The sequence below is a fragment of the Rana temporaria genome, chromosome 2 (assembly GCF_905171775.1).
Source record: "Rana temporaria chromosome 2, aRanTem1.1, whole genome shotgun sequence".
NCBI classification, from domain to species: Eukaryota; Metazoa; Chordata; class Amphibia; order Anura; family Ranidae; genus Rana; species Rana temporaria.
The window spans coordinates 315,332,166-315,356,539 of NC_053490.1; the positions used below are offsets into that span (position 1 = coordinate 315,332,166).

A 24,374-nucleotide genomic window follows, 5' to 3' on the forward strand; every position below is an offset into this window, starting at 1 on the left:
GAACCTGACCTCACACACCAACATAAAGAGTGAGCAGAAAAGCGGAGGGGCCTCCTCCCTTCTCTTCTTCCCTCCGCACACAGTGGATTAATTAAAGGGGTAATACGCTTTCCTAGCTAGGGGTAGGGTGGGGGGATGGGGGGGGGGAAGACTAGACCTAGGGCTAGAAGACAAGGTAGGCATCAGGTACCCTCGGCTATGCAAGCCAGGAATATGCTCAGTAAAGGAGGAAGTTTGTGGCCTTTTTTCTTTCCTTTGGTTTGTATGTACTGTATTCCGTAATATTGTTACCTGTGTAAACACCTGTTTGCTGTACCAAGTCTTCTTAAAATCAAATAAAAAACAATTAAACAAAAAAAAAAAGAAAATCGTGAATATTAATTCGCTATTGTCACACAACTGGATGGGCTCGGGGCGCAGTTCTCTGTTCCCACCCTTTTTTGAAGCCTATTAGAGCCTCTGGTTTAATCACGTGCTTAAAAAAAAACATCCCCCCATTGGAATCCATGCATCTGGCACCCTGCATAAAGATTAGGGGGCCGGATGTATGGATAGGGGGTGGCACCTGTGTGCCCCTAATGGACCGGGCATCACTGTTAAACCCCTTTAGACTGGGGCGGCATGGAGCGGCTCACAGCAGGGTCCGGTGCATCTCAGTTTACCATTTCAGGTCCGATTTCAGCCCACATTTTTGGCTGAATTCGGACCTGAAACAGACCAGAAGACGCAAAGCAATTTGCAACAGAGCCGCTCCAGAGATATGTGAACCGGCTCCATAGAGAGCCGGTTTAAACCCAGCCTAAGAGAGGCTGTCCATTATCCATCCCAATGATAGACAGTTTCTCCGCAGCAATGAAAGAAGAACAAACTGTCTGGCCAGGAATATTTACATTAGAAGCTATGTGGCTTCCAGGAGGCCAAACAGCAAAGATCTGACAGGAGCTAAGGACAGGTGGGAATGATGGGGGAATCATCAGGGGATAACTGTTTAAATGTATGTAAAACCATAACTTTTTTTTGTTTAAAATAGGGAATGGTAAAACCCCTATAATTAAGCAGATGTCTCATTTGAAGGTCTCATGATTTGAGAGTTAAGAGAGTTGTCATAGAAACTGATGTCCCTGATTTCTCCCAACTTCTTGGTCTGGTGACTGAAATTTTTGATTTTTCTTCAGTTCCTTTCTCAAAAACAGTGGATATCAGAACAAAGAGATGGAGGATCTCCCAAGTGGGAAAACCTTGATAATAATCCATGCTTATTTTTCTCCAGGGAAGACAAACATTCCAGCGCTTTGACAAGTTTAATGCCAAATATAACCCAGTAGGTGCCAGCGAATTACGAGACCTTTACATGAAAACAGAAAACTTTATTGATGGGGAATATTTTGCTACTATCATTAAGGTAAGCCTTATTATTATTACAGTGTTGCAAAATCATTTTATTGCTTATGCATGGGTCTCCAAACTACAGCACATGCAACACGATTTTACCTGACCTTCAGCTGATGTGTATATGTAGCACCCTTGTCCTGAACAGGGCTGCTAGTAAATTTAGCTGTGCTAGGTGGTATATAGCCTGGCTAATTTGTAGTCAATTGATCAAATGGGTTTCTCCAAGCCTGATGTTAACTGTGATTTCTCCCATTTGTCAATAGGTGGCACTGTTACCTTTGGCATCAGTGTGATGAATTACAGTGGATTCAGGTTATGAGTGTAAATGCTTCTCTCAGCAGGAGTTTCTTTGGCTGCCGAGGATGCTGGGAGAAGGTATTTATTCGTAGAAGGTCAGGTGATCTGGGTTCTTTCCACTCGGGCTGCGGCCTGGTGGGTGCGTGTGGAGCAGTAGCAGAGGTGTAGACCTGAAGCCTGGGGCCTTGCCATGTGTGTCAGGGGGTCTGTCGGAGAGAGCCTGGACTTTCCCAAGGAGGCAAGCAAGAGGAATTTGACAGAGGGTCAACCACTCTGGTTGCCAGAGGCAAGTGTAGAGGGATGAAGTTCTGAACGAGTACCAGAGGAGACTCTTCATCAGCCGTGGACTGTGAAGTGGCTGGGAAAGCTTCAAGAGAGAACTCATTCTAGGAATTCAGCAGGTAGCTGTGAGTTAAACTTGAGGAATCCAGCAGGTAGCTGTGAGCTGAACTTGTTGCTATAGGAGACAGCAGTTGCTACGAAATACAGCTTAAAGGCACTTATCTGTATTGCTGTCCGCCTAGTTCTATTTTTGTCTAAGGATGGTGACATTGATGAAAGGGAGAAGACTGATGTAAGGCTGGACAATGATGTGGACAATGGTGGAAAATCAGACATAAAGGGGGACAATGATGGAGACACTGGTCTAAGGAAGGACTCTGATGAGAACACTAATGTAAGGGGGACTTTGATTGAGACCCTGATGTAAGGTGGGACTCTGATGAAGACCCTGATGTAAGGAGGAGCTCTGATTTGATGCACTTTGCTTTGTTTTACTAAAGTTTTTTTTCTATTTCGTTCTGAATCATATCATGCTGATTACAAAAAAAAACGTTTTCTTTTCATTTTGATTTTTTTTTCACCTGTGAATAAAATATATGATGTGGGCATCATACTGAAAAGTTTAGAGGCGTCTGGTTTATAGCACTGGAAAATAAGCTTTAATTTTTCTGATTTCCTTAGTTTTAATACCTGTTGATCCTGCCAGTAGATCCATTATTTTTCCACCTCCTGTAACAGACCAAGCTGCTGACCAGTAAAATTGGCAGTCACAGGCCTTAAAAAAACATATTACACTACTGGGGTTGCTTATACTTAGCTTTTATTCATATGGCTTAAACCTTTTTCCCAAAAGATTTTTTTTTTATATTAGTTCACACTTTAATATATACTGGAGTTTAAGCCGAGTTTTTCAGCCCTTTTTTAGGGCTTTTTTATACTCGAGTCAGTGTACCTGAAGGGCTGCGAGCATCCATTGTTTAAAAGTCGTGGCTTCCCCCTGGTCCCTTCTGTGATAGGCGTTTCCCAGCAGACACTTTGTTCAGTGTTCCACCTATCACGGATGTCCTCTCATCCTCGGACTCGGTTTCCCAGCAGACACTGTATTCAGTGTTCCGCCAATCACGGATGTCTTTTCATCCTCGGACAAGAGAACGTCCGTGATAGGCGGAACACTGAACATAGTGTCTGCTGGGAAACCGAGTCCGAGGATGAGAAGACGTCCGTGATAGGCTGCTGGGAAATGCCTATCACGGAACGGGACCAGGAGGAGACCGCAACTTTTAAACAATGAATGGATGCCCGCAACCTGTAAAAAATTCAGGTACACTGACTCGGGCACAGAGAGGCTGCAGTGGACACAGTAAGGTGGCAATGGGCACAGTGGCAATGGGCACAGTGAGGTAAAAAAAAATCCTTTTAAGGACCAGTAAATGCCCACCAGAAAATTCTTCACCATGCATTTTTTAGTAGGCACTATTCCCCAAATATAAATTCAACTGTCCAGAACCTCTCCCTGTGCCATCATCCAAAATAAGGAAGAAGAGATAAAGGGAGAAGGGGAAGAGTTGAATCAGTAAGAGGGATGTAAAGAAGGTAGGAGAGGAGGACTAGAGGAAGGAGAGAAAAATGCTATTATGGCCTCTTACACACGATACTCCTCTACTTTTTCAGACTTTTTTGTATGTATTTGTGTATATTTGCACACCTTTTTGCGCAAACTTATTCTTGCGTTCTTGTTCTGCGGTATGTAAATGGACATTTGCACACATTTTTTTGGGGTTTTTATTGAAGAATGCACAGCTCTTGTTTACACACCTGTGTGCATAGGCACATTACAATTAATTATTTTAGCTCAGTAGAAAAAAAAGCTGTACTGAGCTTTTTCAAGCTGCAGTGTTCAAGAGGCCTTAAAGAATCCTCTATCCCAGGGATATGCAATTAGCGGACCTCCAGCTGTTGCAGAACTACAAGTCCCATGAGGCATAGCCACAAGCATGACATGCAGAGGTAGAGGCATGATGGGACTTGTAGTTTTGCAACAGCTGGAGGTCCGCTAATTGCATATCCCTGCTCTATCCGCTGTACAGTATTACATTTTTCTACATCAAGTTATAAAAATGATATCATTTGCATAAAATAACCTTTTAAATGTAAAGAATAAGAAATGAATACACTGTTACATAAGCGTAATCCTTCATATACACATTGTTTTCCTAGGAAGTGGGATCAGATCTAGACGATGCTAAATACCAGTATGCTGAACCCCGACTCTCAATCTATGGACGCTCCCCAGATGAATGGACAAAACTTGCATTTTGGTTCAACAAGCACAAAGTCTACTCTCCCAACATGAAGTGGATGATTCAAGTGCCAAGAATCTAGTAAGTATTACTTCATAAGTGCTGTAATTGTTTCTTATGTAGCAGTGATGAAAGGTAGCTGTTTGTAACTCCAAAATGCAGTGGCTGTTTTAATCCTGTTTACAATATAAAAGGCTACTATGTTTTACTCTAAGATCAGTAGTGTGGTACTATGGTTACTCTCTTCACCATAGCTTTCCACCCAGGATGTCCCTTGCAGGTGAGATCTGCCTAACCAGAGCAATTGCACACTATTAACCAGATGCAGTTAAATGATATTGGACTACAATAATTTAAGATCCAGTTTCTCAATCCTGATGTGACAGCCAGGGCCAAATTTTCTGGTTTCCCTTTTTAACCACTTCAATACCGGGCACTTTTGCCCCTTCCTGCCCGGGCCAATTTTCAGCTTTCAGCGCTGTTGCTCTTTAAATGACAATTGCCGGTCATGCTACACTGTAGGTGGCTGATTTAAGGGGGGATCCTTTATATTAGAGCCCCCTTACATTACTGTATTTACTCCCCCCATTACATCACTGACCCCCCCCCCCCTCAGACTGGCTTGGAGGCACTGATGCTGACCTCCTCTGAGATTCAAGAGATCAATGCAGCCTCACCAGTGCCCATAAAATGCAGCCTCACCAGTGCCCATCAAATGCAGCTTATCAGTGCCCACCAAATGCAGCTTATCAGTGCCCACCAAAAGCAGCCCACCTGTGCAATGCCCACCAGATGCAGCCCACCTGTGCAATGCCAACCAAATGCAGCCCACCAGTGCAAAGTCCACCAAATGCAGCCTACGTGTGCAGTGCCCACGAAATGCAGCCCACATGTGCAGTGCCCACCAAATGCAGACCACCAGTGCAATGCCCACCAAATGCAGACCACATGTGCAGTGCCCACCAAATGCAGCCCACCTGTACAGTGCACACCAGTGCAATGCCCACCAAATGCAGCCTACCAGTGCAATGCCCACCAAATGCAGCCTACCAGTGCAATGCTCACCAAATGCAGCCCACCTGTGCAGTGCCCACCAATGCAATTCCCACCAAATGCAGCCCACCTGTGCAGAGCCCACTAAATGCAGCCCACCAAATGCAGCCCACCAGTGCAATTCCAACCAAATGCAGCCCACATGTACAGTGCCCACCAGATGCAGCCCACCAATGCAATTCCCACCAAATGCACCCCACCACCTGTACAGTGCCCACCAAATGCAGAACACCAAATGCAGCCCACCAGATGCAGAACACCAAATGCAACACACCAGATGCAAAACTTAAAATGCAGCCCACCAGATGCAGCCCACCAGTGCAATTCCCACCAAATGCAGCCCACTTGTACACTGGCCACCCATAGCAGCCCACCAAATGCAGCCCACATGTACACTGCCCACCCATAGCAGCCCACCAAATGCAGCCCACCAGATGCAAAACTTCAAATGCAGCCCACCAGATGCAGGCCTCCAAATAGCATCACATAAAATGCAGCCCATCAGATGCAAAACTATAAATGCAGCCCACCAGAGGCAGCACACAAAATACAGCCCACAAGATGCAAAACTATAAATGCAGCCCACCAAATGCAGCACACCAGATGCAGCCCACCTGTGCAGAGCCCACTAAATGCAGCCCACCTGTACAGTGCCCACCCAATGCAGCCCACCTGTACAGTGCCCACCAAATGCAAAACTGTAAATGCAGCCCACAAGATACAGAACACCAAATGCAGCCCACCTTTGCAGTACCCACCAAATGCAGTGCCCACCAGTTCCTGGATCACAATCTCCTGTGTCATGGAGCTTGGATGTAAATTGCCCGCCCGGGCGGCAGCTGTAAGAAAGACCCGCCTCCTGTAACACACGTCACACTGTTGCAACGCCCCATTGGATTAGTGCAACGGAGATAGAGAGGGGGTGCAATGGTGAGAGAGAAAGAGAGAGAGGGTGCAATGGTGAGAGAGAGAGGGTGCAATGGTGAGAGAGAGAGAGAGATAGAGAGAGAGTGTGCAACAGTGAGAGAGAGAGGGTGCAACATTGAGAGAGAGAGAGAGGGTGCAACATTGAGAGAGAGAGAGAGAGGGTGCAACAGTGAGAGAGAGAGAGAGGGTGCAACAGTGAGAGAGAGAGAGGGTGCAACAGTGAGAGAGAGAGAGGTTGCAACGGTGAGAGAGGGAGTGCAACGGTGAGAGAGAGAGAGAGAGAGAGGGAGTGCAACGGTGAGAGAGAGAGAGAGAGAGGGGGTGCAACGATGAGAGAGAGAGAGGGGCAGAAAAGGTGACAGAGAGAGGGGGTTGCACGATGTAACGGTGAGAGAAATTATACAGATTACAATTTGCAGGGGCAGCAAAGGTGTGTCTCTTACCTTTGCACGGTGCACCCCCCCTCTCTCTGTCACCTTTGCTGCCCCTGCAAATTGTAATCTGTATAATAATAATCTCTCTCACCATTGCATGGATGGTGCCCCCCCCCCCCTCTCTGTCAACTTTGCTGCCCCTGCAAATTGTAATCTGTATATTAATCTCTCTCTCTCTCATTGAGAGAGAGAGATTATTATACAGGTTACAATTTGCAGGGGCAGCAAGCAAAGGTGACAGAGAGAGGGGGGGGGGGGTGGCACCATCCATGCAATGGTGAGAGAGATTATTATTATACAGATTACAATTAAATTGCAGGGGCAGCAAAGGTGAGAGAGAGAGGAGGGGGGGTGCACCATGCAATGGTGAGAGAGAGAGATTCATTATACAGCTTGCAATATGTTCACCTTAATTGTTCTGCTCCAAGGGCGGCCGACGCCATTCAATTCTCCTATGTTCTCACTCGTGACCCTGCAGACTGAGACTAGTGGGCGGTGCTGGAAGGGGAAATAAAACAAGCAGGTGCCAGATCAGATTAGAAGGCAGGGCATTGCATAGCTGGAAAGTGAGGCAGGAATGACAGCTGCGGCCCGCCAATGCTTTTTTTACCGACAGCCAGGCAAAAGCGGCCCCAGGGCACTGAGTGCAGGCGGCCAGTCCGGCCCTGAAGGCATTGCATAGTTGGAAAGTGCGATGGCGGCCGCGGCTGCCCCCCCCCCCCCCCCAGTGCTCTTTTAACTGACAGCCAGGCAAGAGCGGCCCCAGGGCACTGAGTGCAGGCGGCCTACCGGGAATTTTCCCGGTATCCCGGTAGGCCAGTCTGGCCCTGTCCTCATCTCGGCTGACGTCAGCAGGGGATATCCAGCACCTCCCCCTGCAGCTATCAGATTGGGAGAGGAGAAAAGCGGACAGTCATGTGAGCGCCGAGCAGCACTCAGAAATAAGGTATTATAAAGCATTTTTTTTTTTTTATAAATGACATTGACTGGGGAGCTTAATGGTATATAACAGAGGTAACTATAATGGAAAAAAAATTGGCTTAACAAACACTTTAATGATTGAAAACATCCTGATATTGCTCAATAATCTTTCTTGCAAAAAAACAATTTTCCAATTAAGTTTTGATGTAAAATCTTGTTTATAAATCCGGCTATAAATAGAAACCTGGGCTGTGGCAATGCTGGGGTGGTTTGTTTTTGTGCTGAAGATTCTAAGTAATGCCACATCTGATTTGTAATAAAGTAGGCTTGTTCAGGCATGCTTGCAGAAGTTTAAAATCTATATATTACCACAGCATAAAATTTGAAAAAAGTCAGACATTAATGAGTTATCACTTACTTAAAATTAGAAATTGTTAACATTTGTGTAAAAGTGTAATTTATGCCATAAGGTGTTTATTACAATCAAATACATAAGTAAGTAACTTTGCAAACTTTTAACCGCTTTCTGACCGTATACTGTATATATACAGCAACAAGGTGGCTCTATTGTGCAAGATCACATACCTAGTACATGATCCTGCACATCCGGGTCTGGGGCATGCATGTGTGCCACTGGTGACCAGCTCCCACTGTGATTAGACACAGCGAGAGCTGATCTGCGGGTACCGCTGACTTGATGTCCGCCAGCACCCGCCGATCATTAGGCAGAGAGCCTGAATGACAATCTGCTTATGTAAACAAGGAGGTTGCAATTCTGTCTGTAGGTAAAGCATTGATCCTGTGTTCCTGCAAAGTAGGAACATGGATCAATGCCTCCCCATAGTTCAAGCACCTTACCCACAGTGAGAAAGCATGGGCTAGACACACAGTTAACCCTTTGATTGCCCCTGATGTTAACCCCTTTCCAGCCAGTGTCATTATAGTGTAGTGACAGTGCATATGTTTAGCACTGATCACTGTATTAGTGTCACTGGTCCCCAAAAAGTGTAAAAAGTGTCAGTTAGTGTCCGATTTGCCCTGCTATAAGTCTCTAATCGCTGCCATTACTATTAAAAAAAAATCCATAAATATATCCCATAGTTTGTAGACACTAATTGGGATTTTTTCACCAAAAATATGTAGCAGAATACATATTGGCCTACATTTATGAAGAAATTCGATTTTTAAAAAAAAATTATTGGATATTTTTTATATCAGAAAGTAAAAATGTATTTATTTTTTTTCTTCAAAATTCTCAGGTTGTTTGTTTATAGCACCAAAAATTTAAAATGTCAGTTAAAGTGGTTGTAAACCCAAATAAAAAAAATGTAAAAACCTGCAAGACAAAGGCATAATGAGCTAGTATGCATCGCATATGAAATACTTACCTTAGATCTAAGCTGTGGCAGCGGTCCCCATACAACTCTATGACCAGCGGCATGTCTTCCGGAGTTAATTCTGTGATTAGCCAGAGCTGTGATGACGTGTCTCCCACGCATGTGCACGAGAGCCGGCAGTCACCGCACAGGCCTTTTAGAAATGGCACAATCGAGCCATTCTTCAGTGCGCATGCGCCGATGACGTCGGCACAAGAGTATATGGTAAATATCTCCTAAACTGTGCAGGTTTAGGAGATGTTTACAGTACCTACTGGTAAGCCTTATTACAACCACTTTAATGTAACGCAGTGCCGTATCACTAAGAATGGCCTGGTCATGAAGGGGGTAAATCTTTTGGAGATCAAGTAGTTAAAACTGCCATTATTGGACTATCTGCAATGTGTATGATTAAATACAGCGTGCTTTCATGTACTAAAATCTTGCATTTAATATGCTTCTGATCTGCTTGGAGCCATTTGCGCTTTATTGACTTGTGTGAGGAAAAAAGCAGCTTTGTCAGAAATAACTGTCAGTGAATACAAGCTCTTCCTCACTTGACACCTAAAAAAAGTCCCTGTCTACATTAGGCCTGTCCAAAAACGTAGTCAATCAGGAAAGGTCCACTGCATGCAGCAGTCTGCCGCCAAAATCTCCAAAAATGTGTGAGAAGGAAGGGGCAGTACTGTAACCCAACCAAGCTTTATTATACTGCACAGGAAGCTAGCTGGTAGACCAGTATGAGTGGTATGACATCATCAATGTATTGCTGCCCCTTCACTATTCAATAACAGATTGAAATCGTTCTTGACCAAGGCTTTTTACTTCAACTGCAATAGAGTTGGCCATAGACAGTTGTTTTTGCGGTGCTATTTGGCCGCTAACGGGGCACTTTTAATCCCTGCTAGTGGCCAAAAAACGGTTAAAACCGCCCACAAAGCTCTGCTGCGATTTCAATGGGCAGGAGCACTTTAGGAGTGGTGTATCCAAATAGGGGATCGTTTTATTGCATTTTTTATTAATATTTTTTTTTCTAGTAATGGCGGCAATCAGCGATTTTTATCGTGACTGCGACATTATGGCGGATACATCAGACACTTTTGACACTATTTTGGGACCATTGTCATTTTTACAGCAAACAGTGCTATAAAAATGCACTGGTTACTGTAAAAATTACACTGACAGTAAAGGGGTTAACCAGGAGGGGGCACTGTAGGGGTTCCCTAAGGTAATAATTCTTACTGTGGGGGGGGGGGGCGTGGCTGGGCGTGTAACGTCACTGATCGTTGTTCCCTATGACAGGGAACAGACGATCAGTGACAGGCTCACTAGGAAGCACAGGGAGAGGTTTGTTTACACTTACCTCTCCCCGTTCTTCCTTTCTGTGACCCGATCGTGGGACACCGGCAGCGATCGGGTCCGCTGTTCCCGCGGAGACGGTCACAGAGAAGAGGACCGTGTCGCGAGCACGCCGCCGCCAGCGCTCTCGTGACCCACGGCTGGGATCTTAAAGGGGACATACATGTACACCCTTGTGCCCAGCCGTGCCATTTTGCCGACGTATATATCGTCGTGCAGCGGTCCTCAAGCGGTTTAGAAAAAAATATATTTTATATTTTAATGGATCAAAAACGCTGGTGAGCGACGTTTCTGAGCATTTATCAACGTTTATCAGCGTTAGAGCGTTTTTACAGCTGAAACACGTCTCGCCTACTAGGTTTTTTTTTTTACTGCTTAGAAACGCCACTGCCCAAAACTGCTGATAACAGCCTATGTGTGCATGGACACATAGGATAACGTGATGGAGAGTTTATTGACTGTAGAAAAAAACGTCTACAGCCAAAAACAGCTGCTGTAAAAACATCCAAAAACGTCCAGTGTACATGAGGCCTAAATTTCTTAGTATATTTTCATGATGCTAGAAGGCAGCCAATGACACTTTGCACAAATATGACGCCTATTACTTGCTGTGACTGCACACCTTATAGTGTGTGGACTGTAGCTGTTTCGTAGACTGCTATATATGACTTTCATTTCCATTAATAAGTAGGGCAGCTGGTTCCTTGCCATGGGAATAATAACATCAGGGTGGATATAGGTAAAGGTTGTTATTTTAGCAGTGAAAGCAGGAGGTGCTACTATGGAATACTTGGCAAAGACTTGCAAATAGCCCCTTTCCCTCAATTAGGGCAACATCACAAAGCCACAGCCCTTCTATGAAAAATAAGCCGTGTTAAACTAGTTTCCATGTACATGCTAATGATATACACTTCTCTGGTAAATTCCTTGATCAGTAACACACCTCTTCTCACTGTCTACCACCTGTTGGCACTAACTCCCCAGCAAAATGCATTTTTTCTTACCAAACCTAACCCAGCCAGTACCAACTCGTATCTATGACCATGATTTACTAAGGAAGTAGAGCATGTTTACTTTGTGTGAATTTTCACTTTGCAAAATACATTTGTACTTATCTTAGTGAGTAAGGTGACTGAAATAGCGTAGAAAGTCTACTCGCATCCTCTGGAGTCCTGTACCAACCTGCTGCAGAAGTTATTAATATAATATTCTGCTTCAGACTCAAAGTAGTACTGTATTTTGGCCAGACACAAGAGTCAAGCTCTAGATAATTAACCCATAGTGGTGTGAAATGTGAAATTACAGCCCCACACCATAGTGGCATTTCACACCACTATGGTGTGCTTGATTTAGCACGCCATAGTGGTGTGAAACGCATCAAAAAAGTTTTTTAAATTTTTTAATCCATGTTTGAATTCAGTTTTTGTTTAAGTGCAAGATGAAAATATAAGTCAAATTTTGGCTTCATGTATACTGCAGAAAATAGCGAGTCTTTATATTTCAATAAGCAGTGTATGTGAAAATATTGCGCAAACTTATAAAAAGGTGAAAAGGTAGGCGGCCAACACACAAAAAATATTTGTAAAGGTAATGTGTAAAGAAAAGTGTAGCGCCAATGTACCTCAACTCCACTTTGGTGGGAAACCGAAAGGAGAGAGATAATATAAGATTGGAAATAATCCAAATGTGTACTTAACACCGTGAGGTGTGGTGACAATTATTTGTAATTGGGAATTTTATAAATCCCCCAAAAATAAATAAATAAACTTGTGAGGTGGGAATAGACACCTATAATGCAAAAAATGTCTGTGAGACAAGTATTCCTGTGTGAATATTAATGTGAACCTCAGAGGATCAACATGCACCTGTTACCAGTTAAGTCCTGTTAGGAACTTAGGAGAGAGATGATGGTACCCTCAAATAAACACACGCTACAGCAATTAGCCTGCAAAGGCAGGTGAGCTATAGGTTCAAAACAAGTCTTTTTGGGAAAACATCTTAAATCATATGGGATGATATTAAATTCGCATAAATTATATATAGTCCAATCCCCTGTTGGGAATAATACATATATATGGTCCTTTTGATTGTGTAAATGCGATGTATATCCTCAGTAGCACTCTTCAATCAGACTTTTACGAGAGAAGAAATAACTGGGTACTCTTACCAGAACACGATGACCCACTACTCATCTTACGATGGGTGGGTCTCCAAGGCTTGTACGGGCCGATTGCCCTCTCTGGTTACCCTTGCGATGTAATTCTCTCAAGGCCTCTCCAGCCTTATGTAGTCTCCAGATGGTGTTTGGTACGAGATTATACTCACAGACAAAAGGATGTTCTCCAAAAAAAGTTAGGTGATGGAATCAGTGGTTGATCACAACAGAGTATGTGGAAAAAGCAAAAAAAGGCTCCACATAGTGTAAAAAAGTTACAGTTTTAATGAAAACTTCAAACTTGTGTCACTGAAAAAAGTGAACACTCTGGATAAAATAACACTTTGAACAAAAATTCTTTTCAAACAAAGTTCAGCAATAAAAATCAAAAGTCCAACAAAAATCCAAAAAACCATGCAGCAAACCAAAGAGCTTTCCAATCCAATAAACGGACAGAAAGTATCCACAGACAATGCAGGTGATGGCGGTATGACCTGTGTACCCTACCGTTTTCGTCGCTATAAGGACTTCTACTGGGGTGTATACAGAGGTCTATGCCATCCACTGCCAATATATAGCCTGAAAGTCCACCTGTCTGTAATCTTACCTTGTTCCACAGCTGACTCCGGCGTGCGCTCCAATTAGGCACACATGTTTGGATTTGCTCTCCAAAGCCCGGAAGTAGTGGGGAGGGCCATTAGTGATAGTGGGCGTGTATACTGGAAGTGTTTCTAACTATCCAGTTTGACGCTGTCCTCGTTCTCCACCCCTCGCATAAGCCCATAGGCATAGAGAGCGCTAGACGTCATGACGTCACGCGCATGCGCACATCACCATCTTGATGCCGCGCTTCCGCGTGTCACAAGGTAATTCAAGCCTCGTTTTCGCGCCCGGGAGATGTGTTCATACAGCGCTGTGACGTGACGCACACGCTCTCCATACAGTGGTGCCGTGTGTCCGCGTGTCACGATGCGTTCCACGCCTCGTTATCACGTCATGCAAGCAAATTCCTGCATGCAGGACAGCGGCATCTTGTGGGCAACTAGGGTTAGTGTTTCATTGAAGTCATATGACAGCAAAAACCTTTAAAGTTGATGTTCCACAGTTACCTCTAATGGTCATAAACACATCCAGGTAATTCTACGTATATTGGGAGAAACGTGGGTCCCAAGGATTTGATCCCAGACAGGTGGATCGACAATATGCAAAGGAAATAAAAAAATTAATATATAGAGCCAATCATCAATATGCATTTAAACCGGCCACATTATATACTATCACATAGAACTATGAAGGGAATGTAGAGATTTATCAAGCTTTTTATGTATTAAGGCAATAAATATGTCCAAACCATATACAATGTCCCGGGCAAACCAAGGGGAAAAAATTATTATTATCGCTAAGCCTGGTTGATGAAGGCATTAACGTCCCACTCAACGTTTAACCCATGTGGTACAAAACATTTGTTTATTTGAGGGTACCATCATCTCTCTCCTAAGTTCCTAACAGGACTTAACTGGTAACAGGTGCATGTTGATCCTCTGAGGTTCACATTAATATTCACACAGGAATACTTGTCTCACAGACATTTTTTGCATTATAGGTGTCTATTCCCACCTCACAAGTTTATTTATTTATTTTTGGGGGATTTATAAAATTCCCAATTACAAATAATTGTCACCACACCTCACGGTGTTAAGTACACATTTGGATTATTTCCAATCTTATATTATCTCTCTCCTTTCGGTTTCCCACCAAAGTGGAGTTGAGGTACATTGGCGCTACACTTTTCTTTACACTTTATATTTCAATATCATCTGCAACTGACTGCTACTAACTTTATTAAAGTATTGTATGTAAACCCAATCACTAAAATCTCATATATACTTTAACCACTTGCCGACCACTGCATGCCGATATAAGTCGGCAGAATGGCAGTGGTGGGCAAATAGACGTACTTGTACGTCCCCTTTAAGAAGTCGTGCTGCGGGCTGTGCCTGCAGGCCCCTCGAACTCGATGTTCGCCAGCGGCCCGCGATTGTGTCACGGAGAGGTAGAACGGGGGTGGGGGGCGGATGCCTGTGTAAACAAGGCATTTCCCTGTTCTGCCTAGTGACAGGACACTAATCTACTGCTGCCTGTCATTGGAAGCAGTGATCACTGTCATGTCACTTGTAGCCCAGCCCCCCCCACAGTTAGAATCGCTCCCTAGGACACACTTAACACCTTCCTCGCCCCCTAGTGGTTAACCCCTTCCCTGCCAGTGTCATTTACACAGTAATCAGTGCATTTTTATAGCACTGATCGCTGTATAAATGACAGTGGTCCCAAAATAGCGTCAAAAGTGTCCGATGTGTCCCCCATAATGTCGCAGTCACAATAAAAATCGCAGATCGCCGCCATTACTAGTAAAAAAAAAAGAATAATATTAAAAATGCCATAAAACGATCCCCTATTTTGTAGACGCTATAACTATTAGATGCTATAACTTTTGTGCTAACCGATCAATATATATACGCTTATTGCAATTTTTTTTACCAAAAATATGTAGAAGAATACATATCGGCCTAAACTGAGGAGAAATATATTAACAGGCTTTCCCGCTAATTGCATTTTGTGTTGAGTCTCTTTTTTGTCTATAGGTTTTATGTTTACGATCATTTATATGAGTAATATAATCTGACAGAGCTCGATTGTTATTTCTATCTTTGTCACTTGTGTCTGATACAACATTGTTCATTTTCAATAAAAAATATTGAAAGATAAAAGTTAAAAAAAAAGAAAAAATAAACTGAGGAAAAAATTTGTTTTTTTTATATATATTTTTGTTACTGCAAAAAGTAAAAAATATTGCTTTTTTTTCACAATTGTCGCACTTCTTATGTTTATAAAGCTCTATTTGTGGGGGAAAAGGGACGTAAATTTTTTTGGGTGCAACGTCGCATGACCGCACAATTGGCAGTCCTGAATCGCAAAAAGTGCTCTGGTCAGGAAGGGGGTAAATTCTTCTAAGGCTGAAGTGGTTAACATGTTAATGTAATTAACATGGCAAAGATTTTACAATATTCTAAATCTACAGATTTTTTATTAATATAAAAAAATACAAATAAATTGTTCCTACTATGCACTTACTGATATAGGCTGACAACCTTATAGCCTTGGTCCCTGTCTCCCGATTGTGCACCCTGTCATACAGACATCTTAATATTATATAGTGGAAATATATATTGCACCTTATGTGAAATGTTAAAGGGGTTGTAAAGGTTTGTTTTTTATTTTCGAAATAGGTTCCTTTAAGCTAGTGCATTGTTGTTCACTTTGTCTGAATTTCTCAATTCCGGTTTCTCCTCAATAAGCTTGCCCCCATCATCCGAGCTGTTCTGGCTGGGGGTTAGTCAGCCTGAACAGTTTACTGAGGAGGAACAGGAAGTGAGAAATTCAGACAAAGAAAACAAAGAAAAAAACATTTAGAAGGAAAAGGTTAGTGATAATTATAGCCCTAGAGCTACTCTGTAGCTCAAAAAATGCAACCTATAGAATTTTTTAAACGTCGCCTATCAAGATTTTTAAGGGTAAAAGTTTGACGCCATGCCACGAGCGGGCACAATTTTAAAGCGTGACATGTTGGATCTCATTTAAAAAGCATGCACATCAAAGTCAAGGCAATATTCTTGAATATTAATCCCGTTTAAAATTTTTACATTATAGTGATATTTTCAGAGCTCAGAAGTTTGTGCCGCATTTTGGAAAAATGTTGGAAAATATCTTCTTGCCAGTGTTTGAAGCCACTATTAACCCCAACGCAAACAAAGAACTGAGTGTGTTCCTCAGACACGTAAGTGTGTTTCTTCAACATGTAAATGTATAACGTCAGCAATCCTCCACAACTTAATTCTCCTTCTGTCCTTTTCAAATACTGCAGCCAAGATAATGGTTTACTTGACTACATGCATTATTGTGCCTGCCACATGCTCATCTAATACTGTATAACAGAAAAATTGTTCTCAGTAAATCTTCTGTGCTAGGATTTTAAATAAGCCTTTATAGAAGCATTAGGGTTGATTTACTAAAACCGAAGAGTGTAAAATCTGGTGTAGCTGTGCATGGTAGCCAATCAGCTTATTACTTTAGCTTGTTCAGTTAAGCTTTGACAAAAAAAAACCTGGAAGCTGATTGGTTTCTGTGTAAAGCTGTACCATATTTTGCACTTTCCAGTTTTATTAAATCAACCCCAGAGTGTATTTGTATTCAGAGCCTGCATAGCCAACATAGGCCATAGTAGCCCATAGTAACTAGGTAGAAAACATCAATTGCTGAAACCCACATCTAAATGTTACAGGAGACTAAATATCATTGTTAGGTGATGTCTGTTGTAAAAAAAAAAGTCCTTTGTAGGGTTTATTTTAATCTTTCAAAATTAAAGCCTTACCCAACATTTCGTAAGTTTAGAGAGGGGAAGGGTTATATCCTTCATCATGTGTCTATTGTAATCTGTGTCCACATTGGGAAACTAACCATTTACATCTTAACCTAGTTGTGGGTGTATATAAGTAGTCTATGAAAGTAAATGTTCCTGACCGGGACTACCCAACATACCTAAGGTTTGGTTAAGGTTGGGTGTTTGCTGTAACTAATACATTTTAAGCTCTATAAATCATATAAAGTATAGTTTAAAAATTGCATAATTTACAAGTGGTAGAAAACATATTCATTGTTTGGAACTCATGGCTTTCATTTGACAGATTACTGGCTTTGATAGTGTGGATGATGAGTCTAAACACAGTGGTCACATGTTTTCAACAAAGAGTCCAGCACCCCAGGAATGGACCATTGAGAAGAACCCATCATACACATATTATATCTACTATATGTATGCCAACATCAGAGTGCTGAACAACCTTAGGCGGTAAGTTATAGATATTTATATACGTTCTAGATTATCCAGATCTTATAGATCAGGGGTCTGCAAACTTTCGAAAACAAAAGGCCAGTTTACTGTCCTTAAGATTTTGAGGGGGCTGGACTGTGGCCAGTATAAGTAGAAAATACCCTGGCATCTATGGGACTAAACAGTGCCCCATCATTGGCTTTGGTGGGAGAAATATCGCCCCATTGTTGGTAACAGGGGAAGGAATAGTGTCCCATCATTGGTGTCAGTGGAAAGAATAATGTCCCATCATTGGTGTCAGTGGAAGGAATAAGTGTCCCATCATTGGTGTCAGTGGAAGGAATAGTGCTCCATCATTGGTGTTAGTGGGAGGAATAGTGTCCCAAAGGCTAGATTACAGCAAGCAAAGGGCCGCATACAACCCCCGGGGGCTTCAGTTGGCAGACCACTGGTATAGATAAAATAACAGTCTTCCTTTCTAATATTATAACTTTACATAGTTATTATTATCAAAGGATATGTCTAGGAATCTGGGCAGGACAAAACATATATTGTCAGAACCACAGATGCAGTTGCAACAATGTAATAAATTAAGGAAATTGTAACAAACATGGTTTGCACCAAGTGAACAGGCATACTTTTATGATCTAAATCCATAAAGGCCATTCTCATGTGTCTTTATGTAATTTTACATAGGATCGGGATACATTTTGACCTAAAGTTAGGGATCCTTAAAGGGAAACTGATAATAGTGGTTCTGAGTCAATTTCATTATATTTTTTTTAAATCATGCATTTTTTTTTCTTTTTTACTGTTGTTTTAACCCTGTTTTTATTGTTCATAGATAGGGATGAACCCAATGTTTGAGTTGAACATAAGTTTGAGTCGAACATCGGGTGATCGCCTCTTCGCCGAACAGCGAACATTATGCAGTTGTTCGCGACAAATTCGAAAGACGCGGAACACCGTTTAAAAGTCTATGGGACATTAACATGAAAAAAACAAAAGTGCTAATTTTAAAGGCTTATATGCAAGTTATTGTCATAAAAAGTGTTTGGGGCCCGGGTCCTGCCCCAGGGGACATGTATCAATGCAAAAAAAGTTTTTACAGGGGCAGTGATTTTAATAATGCTTAAAGTGAAATAATAAAAAATAAATATTCCTTTAAAAATTGTGCCTGGGGGGTGTCTATAGTATGCCTGTAAAGTGGTGCATTTTCCTGTGTTTAGAACAGTCCCACAGCAAATTGACATTTCTAAAGGAAAAAAGTCATTTAAAACTGATCGCTTTAATGAATTAATTAATGAATGAATTTAATTAATTGTTGGGTCTCGCCAAAATATAGATAAAACTCATTAAAAAAATAAAAATAAAAAAAAATTGCATGGGGGTCCCCCCAAAATCCATACCAGGCTCTTCAGGTCTGGTTTGCATATCAAGGGAAACCCTGCGCTAATTCTTTTTTTCTCTTTCGTTCATAGACGGACACAGCCTTCATTGACCTTAGGTTATGCTTCTTCCTACCAGGAGATTTAGGCAGAATTCTACAGCACTTAAGGTGTTAAAAACCTTTCCTTCATGCCGCTCCTCCCAGGGGGCGTGGCTCCCCCAGGCATAACCCACACCCTGCTCTAGCAGCCTCAGTTTGTTTTCTGCCTAACGACAGGAGGTCAAGGCTCTCTCTGGAGTTCCTGGACTCTGGAGTTTTTTTCTTGCGATTTTTCTCGCTTTTATTATTTTGTTCCTGCATTTTTGAATCCTGCGATTCTTCTATCAACAGCCGACTGGGTGACAGGCTGGGTCCTCGACCCTTGTAGTCCCCCCATGTTCGGCCTTCGAGCGTGTGCCGGCCCTCAGCTCAGCTTTGGGACGTCCACGACAGGCCCTGCTGCTCCAGGGGCGGCCGGGGAACTTCGGTTTTAGGGCACACATATGACCGGTCTCTATGGCTGTGTCACAGCGTGTCTGGCCGACAGCCATGCCGTTTACGGACGTTGGTTCTGTCTGGGATACCTCCAGCCAGGTAGTCGCAGGACGGGTTAGTAGTGGCCCCTTACTCAGGTAAGTGGTCTGGCTGGTGTTTTCCCTGGGGAGGTCGACTGAGGGTCCGCCCTGCTTTCCTCTCTCCCCTTCCTCTCCCTCCTTCCCCTGACTGGGTAGTGGCTGTGAAGGGGGGCCCCGTGTGTTGTTGGGGAACTCTGGGGGGTGCTGCTGTGTGCTGCTGTGTTCTATGAGTTGATTTTTACCTCAGATGGCGGCCATCTTGGAAATCTCCTTGGTAACGCTGTGATTCTTCCCTGAGGTAACAAAGCACAGCCAGTGCTGCTGTGTTCTATGAGGTAATTTTTACCTCAGACAGCGGCCATCTTGGAAATCTCCTTGGTAGCACAGCCTCTGGTATCTTGTACAGTTTTAGTGCTGTAACAGTTTTGTAGGCCTCTGGTCTCTTCTACAAGTTTTAGTGCTGTAACAGTTTTTAGTGCTGTGAAACGCTGTGAATCTTCTTTGAGGATGACACAAATCACAGCCAGCACATCAGAGCACACCTCAGGTTTTTCAGCTCCCTCTGCAGCTGGGTGGGTTGGTGAATACCAGGGGCCCCCATGCTCTGCAATAGCAGCAAGGAGGTGACCAGTGGTTTTTTTTTTTTTTGTCCTGCCTTGCAGGGTGGGTTACTCAGAGCTGACACTATGGAACTCAAGCTATGCCTGAGTTAACCCTTAATGCCCCTTCCCCTGCCACATCTGTTATGTTGGCTGTCCTGGGTTTCTTGCCAGGTTTGAAGCAGCTAGTGCCCGGATGGGGGGTAAAAAATCGCCCCCTCCCTGAGCCTGCTTCTGGGGATGACACAGAATCGCTGTTTTTTTCTGGTTCTGTTATGTCAGAGGCTGCGGATTTAACCCTTATGGATAGTGAGGATGACTCTGCTGCAGTCAGTTGCTGGCAAGAATTTGTTGGAGCTCTTGTTTCTGTGGTGCGTGAGACTCTAAAAATTGAGGATGTGGCGGAGACACTTCCGTGTCAGTACCAGCAGACTACCACGCACCGCTGAAGTGTTTCCTTGTGTTCCTTATTTGGACAATATGTTATACAAGGAATGGGATGCACCGCAAAAAGTTTGTCAAAAAACTTTGCAACCCGTTACCCCCTTGGGGGGGCTTTAAAAAAAAAAAAAAAAAAGTAGGTCTCTCCTCCGCCAGTGGACCCCCCTGTGTCCAGACTGCGCAAGGCCACCACGTTGCCTGTGGAAGGGGCTCCTGCATTTCAGGATCCCACTGATAGGAGAGTGGAGGCCGTGGCCCGCTCCCTATTCATGGTGGTGGGTTTGGCGGTGAGGCCGGCTCTGGCCGGGGCCCTGGTCAGGCCCCGACTAAAAGGGTGAAGCTCCTGCTGCAGTAGCTGGAAGAAGGACCTCTAAGGTGGCCTTGGTGATGGCCGTTAAGGGTGAACGGTCCTTTTGGGACTTCCCTGAATGGCATCATTGAGGATGCCACGGGTGGTAAGCGCATGCTGTTCCCACAGTCTGGGAAGGGCTAGGGACCTCGCCCTGTGCAAGGACCCTCCTTGCCTACCTCCAAGCGTTTTTTCGCTCGCCCTGTGCGGTGAGGGTAGGTCTACATGGTGCTTGAATCCCCGCTGCGGGGTAGCAGCGCACCTGATACCGCATGCCTAACAAGTCTGCGGACATACCTGCTTCCGCCTGAAGGTCTGCTCCCGCCCGTGTCTCGGGTGGGAGACTGGCTTCGCATTGCGAAGTGTTTTCCTTGGGGTACAAGATTGAGTTTCTCTCTTGTCTGCCAAACAGGTTTTTTCCCTCCGGCTTCTGGCCTCCTCCGGTTCGCCGGTTGACTCTGTCAGGGGCTGTCCAGGTTCTTCTGGTCAGGGGAGTGATTGTGCCAGTTCCCTCGTTGGAACGGTCTCTGGCTTTTTACTCCATTTTGTTTGTGTCCCCACGGAGGATGGGGCCCGGTCAATCCTGGGCCTCAAGTCCCTCGTTTGTTTTGTCAAGGTGCAAACTTTTAGGTGGTGTCGATTCGCTTGGTAATAGCGGCACTCCATCAGGGGGATTTTCTGGCATCCTTGGATGTCATGAACGTGTACCTGCATATCCTCAAACCGCCGGAGATTCTGTGCTTTGCGGTCGGGGGGGACCATTTTCAATTGGTGTCCTTCCCATTCGGCGGGTTTTCGCCAAGGTGCTCGTCCCGATACTGGCCCGGCTGTGACAGCGGGGGTTTGTTATCATGGGATGTCTGGACGACATTCTCCTACGAGCTTCTTCGAGCTCTGCATTGGTGGAGCCGTGTCTATCACGTGTCAGGCTCTCCGAGTGTTCGACTGGTTTCTGGATTGTCCTGTAATCAGGGTTGATTCCGTCTCAGGGACTGCAATACCTGGGAATAGTCCTGGATTCCTCTGGGGCTGGAGTGTTTTTCTCCTAACGGAAAAACTTCAGACTCTGCTATCTGCTGTGCAGCAGTTGCCGACCCAGAAGCGGTCATCTCTGCGATTCTGCAGGAAGGTTCTGGGTCAGTTGATAGCCTCTTTCGAGGCGGTTCCGTATGCCCAATTCCACGCCAAGGGTACTACGGAGGGAACTGCTGTCACGATGGGACTAGCTTCCGTCATCTCTGGATTACCAGATTCAATTGAGTCATCTGATCATGTCTCCCCTGGTGTGGTGGCTGGCGTTTCCTGTGCTTCGGGCCGGAAAGTCATTTTTCTGCAGGCCACTGGACAGTGGTCACGACGGAGGCCAGCCTATCTGGTTGGGGAGGGGCGCTTGGGGCACCCAGTCAGCCCAGGGGCACTGGACTCAGGTGGAGTCCTGCCTACTGATCAACATTCTGGAGCTCCGAGCAATCAAGCTTTGCCTTGCCAGGTGGTCCCTGGATCTACAGGGCCGACCGGTCAGGATCCTGTCCGATAACACCACGGCTGTGGCGTAGGTTGATCATCAGGGAGGCACACGGAGTTCTGTTGCAGCGACGGGGGTCGCGCGCATCCTTTCGGTGGGCCGAAGGGTCCGTTCCGGCTCTATCGGCCGGGTACATTCCGGGAATACGGAATTGGCTAGCCGACTACCTAAGTAGGTCTCTCCACCCGCAGGTCTTTCGGGTCTCTCCACCCGCAGGTGTTTTGGGGTCTGTGCCGAAAGTGGGGCACTCCGGACGTGGACCTTCTAGCGTCCCGTCTCTATCGGTAGGTGCCACGGTTCGTGGCCAGTTTTAAGGACCCGTGGGCGGACGCGTCAGGCGCGTTGGTGGCTCCTTGGGGTCACTGTCGCCTACTTTACACCTTCCCTCCTCGGAAGCTTCTTCCTCGCCTGCTGCGCAGAGTAGAAGCTGTAGGGATTCTATCGGTCCTGATTGCCCCAGATTGGCCGCGTCGCTTCTGGTACGCGGACCAGGTGCGTCTGCTGGCAGACGCCCCCTAGCGTCTTCCCCTGGGAATTGATTTTCTGTTACAGGGTCCGATCTTCCACCCTGTTTCACAGCCACCGGCCCTAGCGGCGTGGCTGTTGAGAGCCAGGGGCTTAAGGACCGAGGCCTATTGGGCTCGGTGGTCTCTACCGTGCTGCCTGCACGGAAGTCTACCTCACATAGGTTTTTTCCTCATACATGGAAGGCCTACTTCTCTGTGTGTGGGGAGATGAACTGGCACTCTCGTACATGCGTTGTGTAAAGGATTCTGCTGTCTTTGCAGCAGGGAGTGGTTCAGGCTCTCGCCTTACGTACGGTTAGGAGCCAGATTTCTGCTCTGGCTGTTTTTACTTGCAGCGACCCTTGGCATCGCACTCCTGGGTGCGTGCGTTGGGTCAGGGGGTCTGGCAGGTGGCCCCTCCGGTGCGCCCTCCATTACCCCCATGGGACTTGAATTTAGTCCTTTCAGTGCTTCGGGATGCTCCCTTTGAGGACATTCGGGAGGTTTTTTGTTTATTGTCACAAAAGGTGATTTCTGGTAGCAATTACCTCGATCAGACGGGTGTCTGTCTGTTCTGGCGGCCTTGTCTTGCAAGGCTCCCTGCTTGGTCATCCGTAAGGATGAGGTGGTGCTGCGGCCGCAGCCGTTTTTTTCTCCCTAAGGTCGTTTCGGCTTTTCACTTGGATGTGGACATTGTTCTTCCATCCTTATGTCCTCGGCCGAAATGCCAAGAGGAGGCCACTTTGCATCCTCTGGATGTGGTTCGGGCCCTACGAGTGTACTTATATGTTACGGTTCCGTTCCGGAAGTCGGGCTCACTGTTTGTGTCAGTGGCTGGCCCTACAAGAGGGCCTGGCAGTCTCGTCGGCCACCGTTCCTAGGTGGTTCCGACGGATTGTGCTTCAGGCCTATGCCCTGAAGGGGCGGGCGCCCCCCTTTCGGGTCACGGCGCATTCGACCAGGGCGATCGGGGCCTCTTGGGCTTTCCGACACCAAGCCTCTGTGTTACAGGTGTGTAAGGCTGCGACCTGGTCGTCGGTCCACACTTTTTCAAAGTTTTATAAGGTGGATGTGAGTGCATCTTCTGATGCCTCCTTCGGCCGCAGGGTGTTACAGGCGGCAGTTTAAGGTTGGAGTTCCTCCGTTGAGTAACTCCGGTTTTTGTTTGGGGTGTAACCTGTTTTTGCTGTGTTATTTTTCCCACCCCTCGAATTTTTTGACACTGCTTGGGGACGTCCCTAAGGTCAATGAAGGCTGTGTCCGTCTATGAACGAAAGAGAAAAAAGGATTTTTGTACTCACCGTAAAATCCATTTCTCTGAGTTCATAGACGGACACAGCACCCACCCCTCCTTTGTTTGTACTGCTTGTTACGAACTGAGGCTGCTAGAGCAGGGTGTGGGTTATGCCTGGGGGAGCCACGCCCCCTGGGAGGAGCGGCATGAAGGAAAGGTTTTTAACACCTTAAGTGCTGTAGAATTCTGCCTAAATCTCCTGGTAGGAAGAAGCATAACCTAAGGTCAATGAAGGCTGTGTCCGTCTATGAACTCAGAGAAATGGATTTTAC

At 45.1% G+C, this 24,374-nt stretch overlaps 1 protein-coding gene across 1 annotated transcript in view; it reads left to right on the plus strand.

The window, feature by feature from the left end:
- The window catches only part of AMPD1 (adenosine monophosphate deaminase 1), a 97,896-nt gene that overhangs the window by 50,417 nt on the left and 23,105 nt on the right, over positions 1-24,374 (plus strand). Inside the window, exons 8-11 of the mRNA XM_040337437.1 lie at positions 1,271-1,402; positions 4,189-4,352; positions 16,205-16,331; positions 17,239-17,402. Coding sequence (XP_040193371.1) covers positions 1,271-1,402; positions 4,189-4,352; positions 16,205-16,331; positions 17,239-17,402 — 587 coding nt within the window. The remainder of the gene's footprint in view (positions 1-1,270; positions 1,403-4,188; positions 4,353-16,204; positions 16,332-17,238; positions 17,403-24,374) is intronic.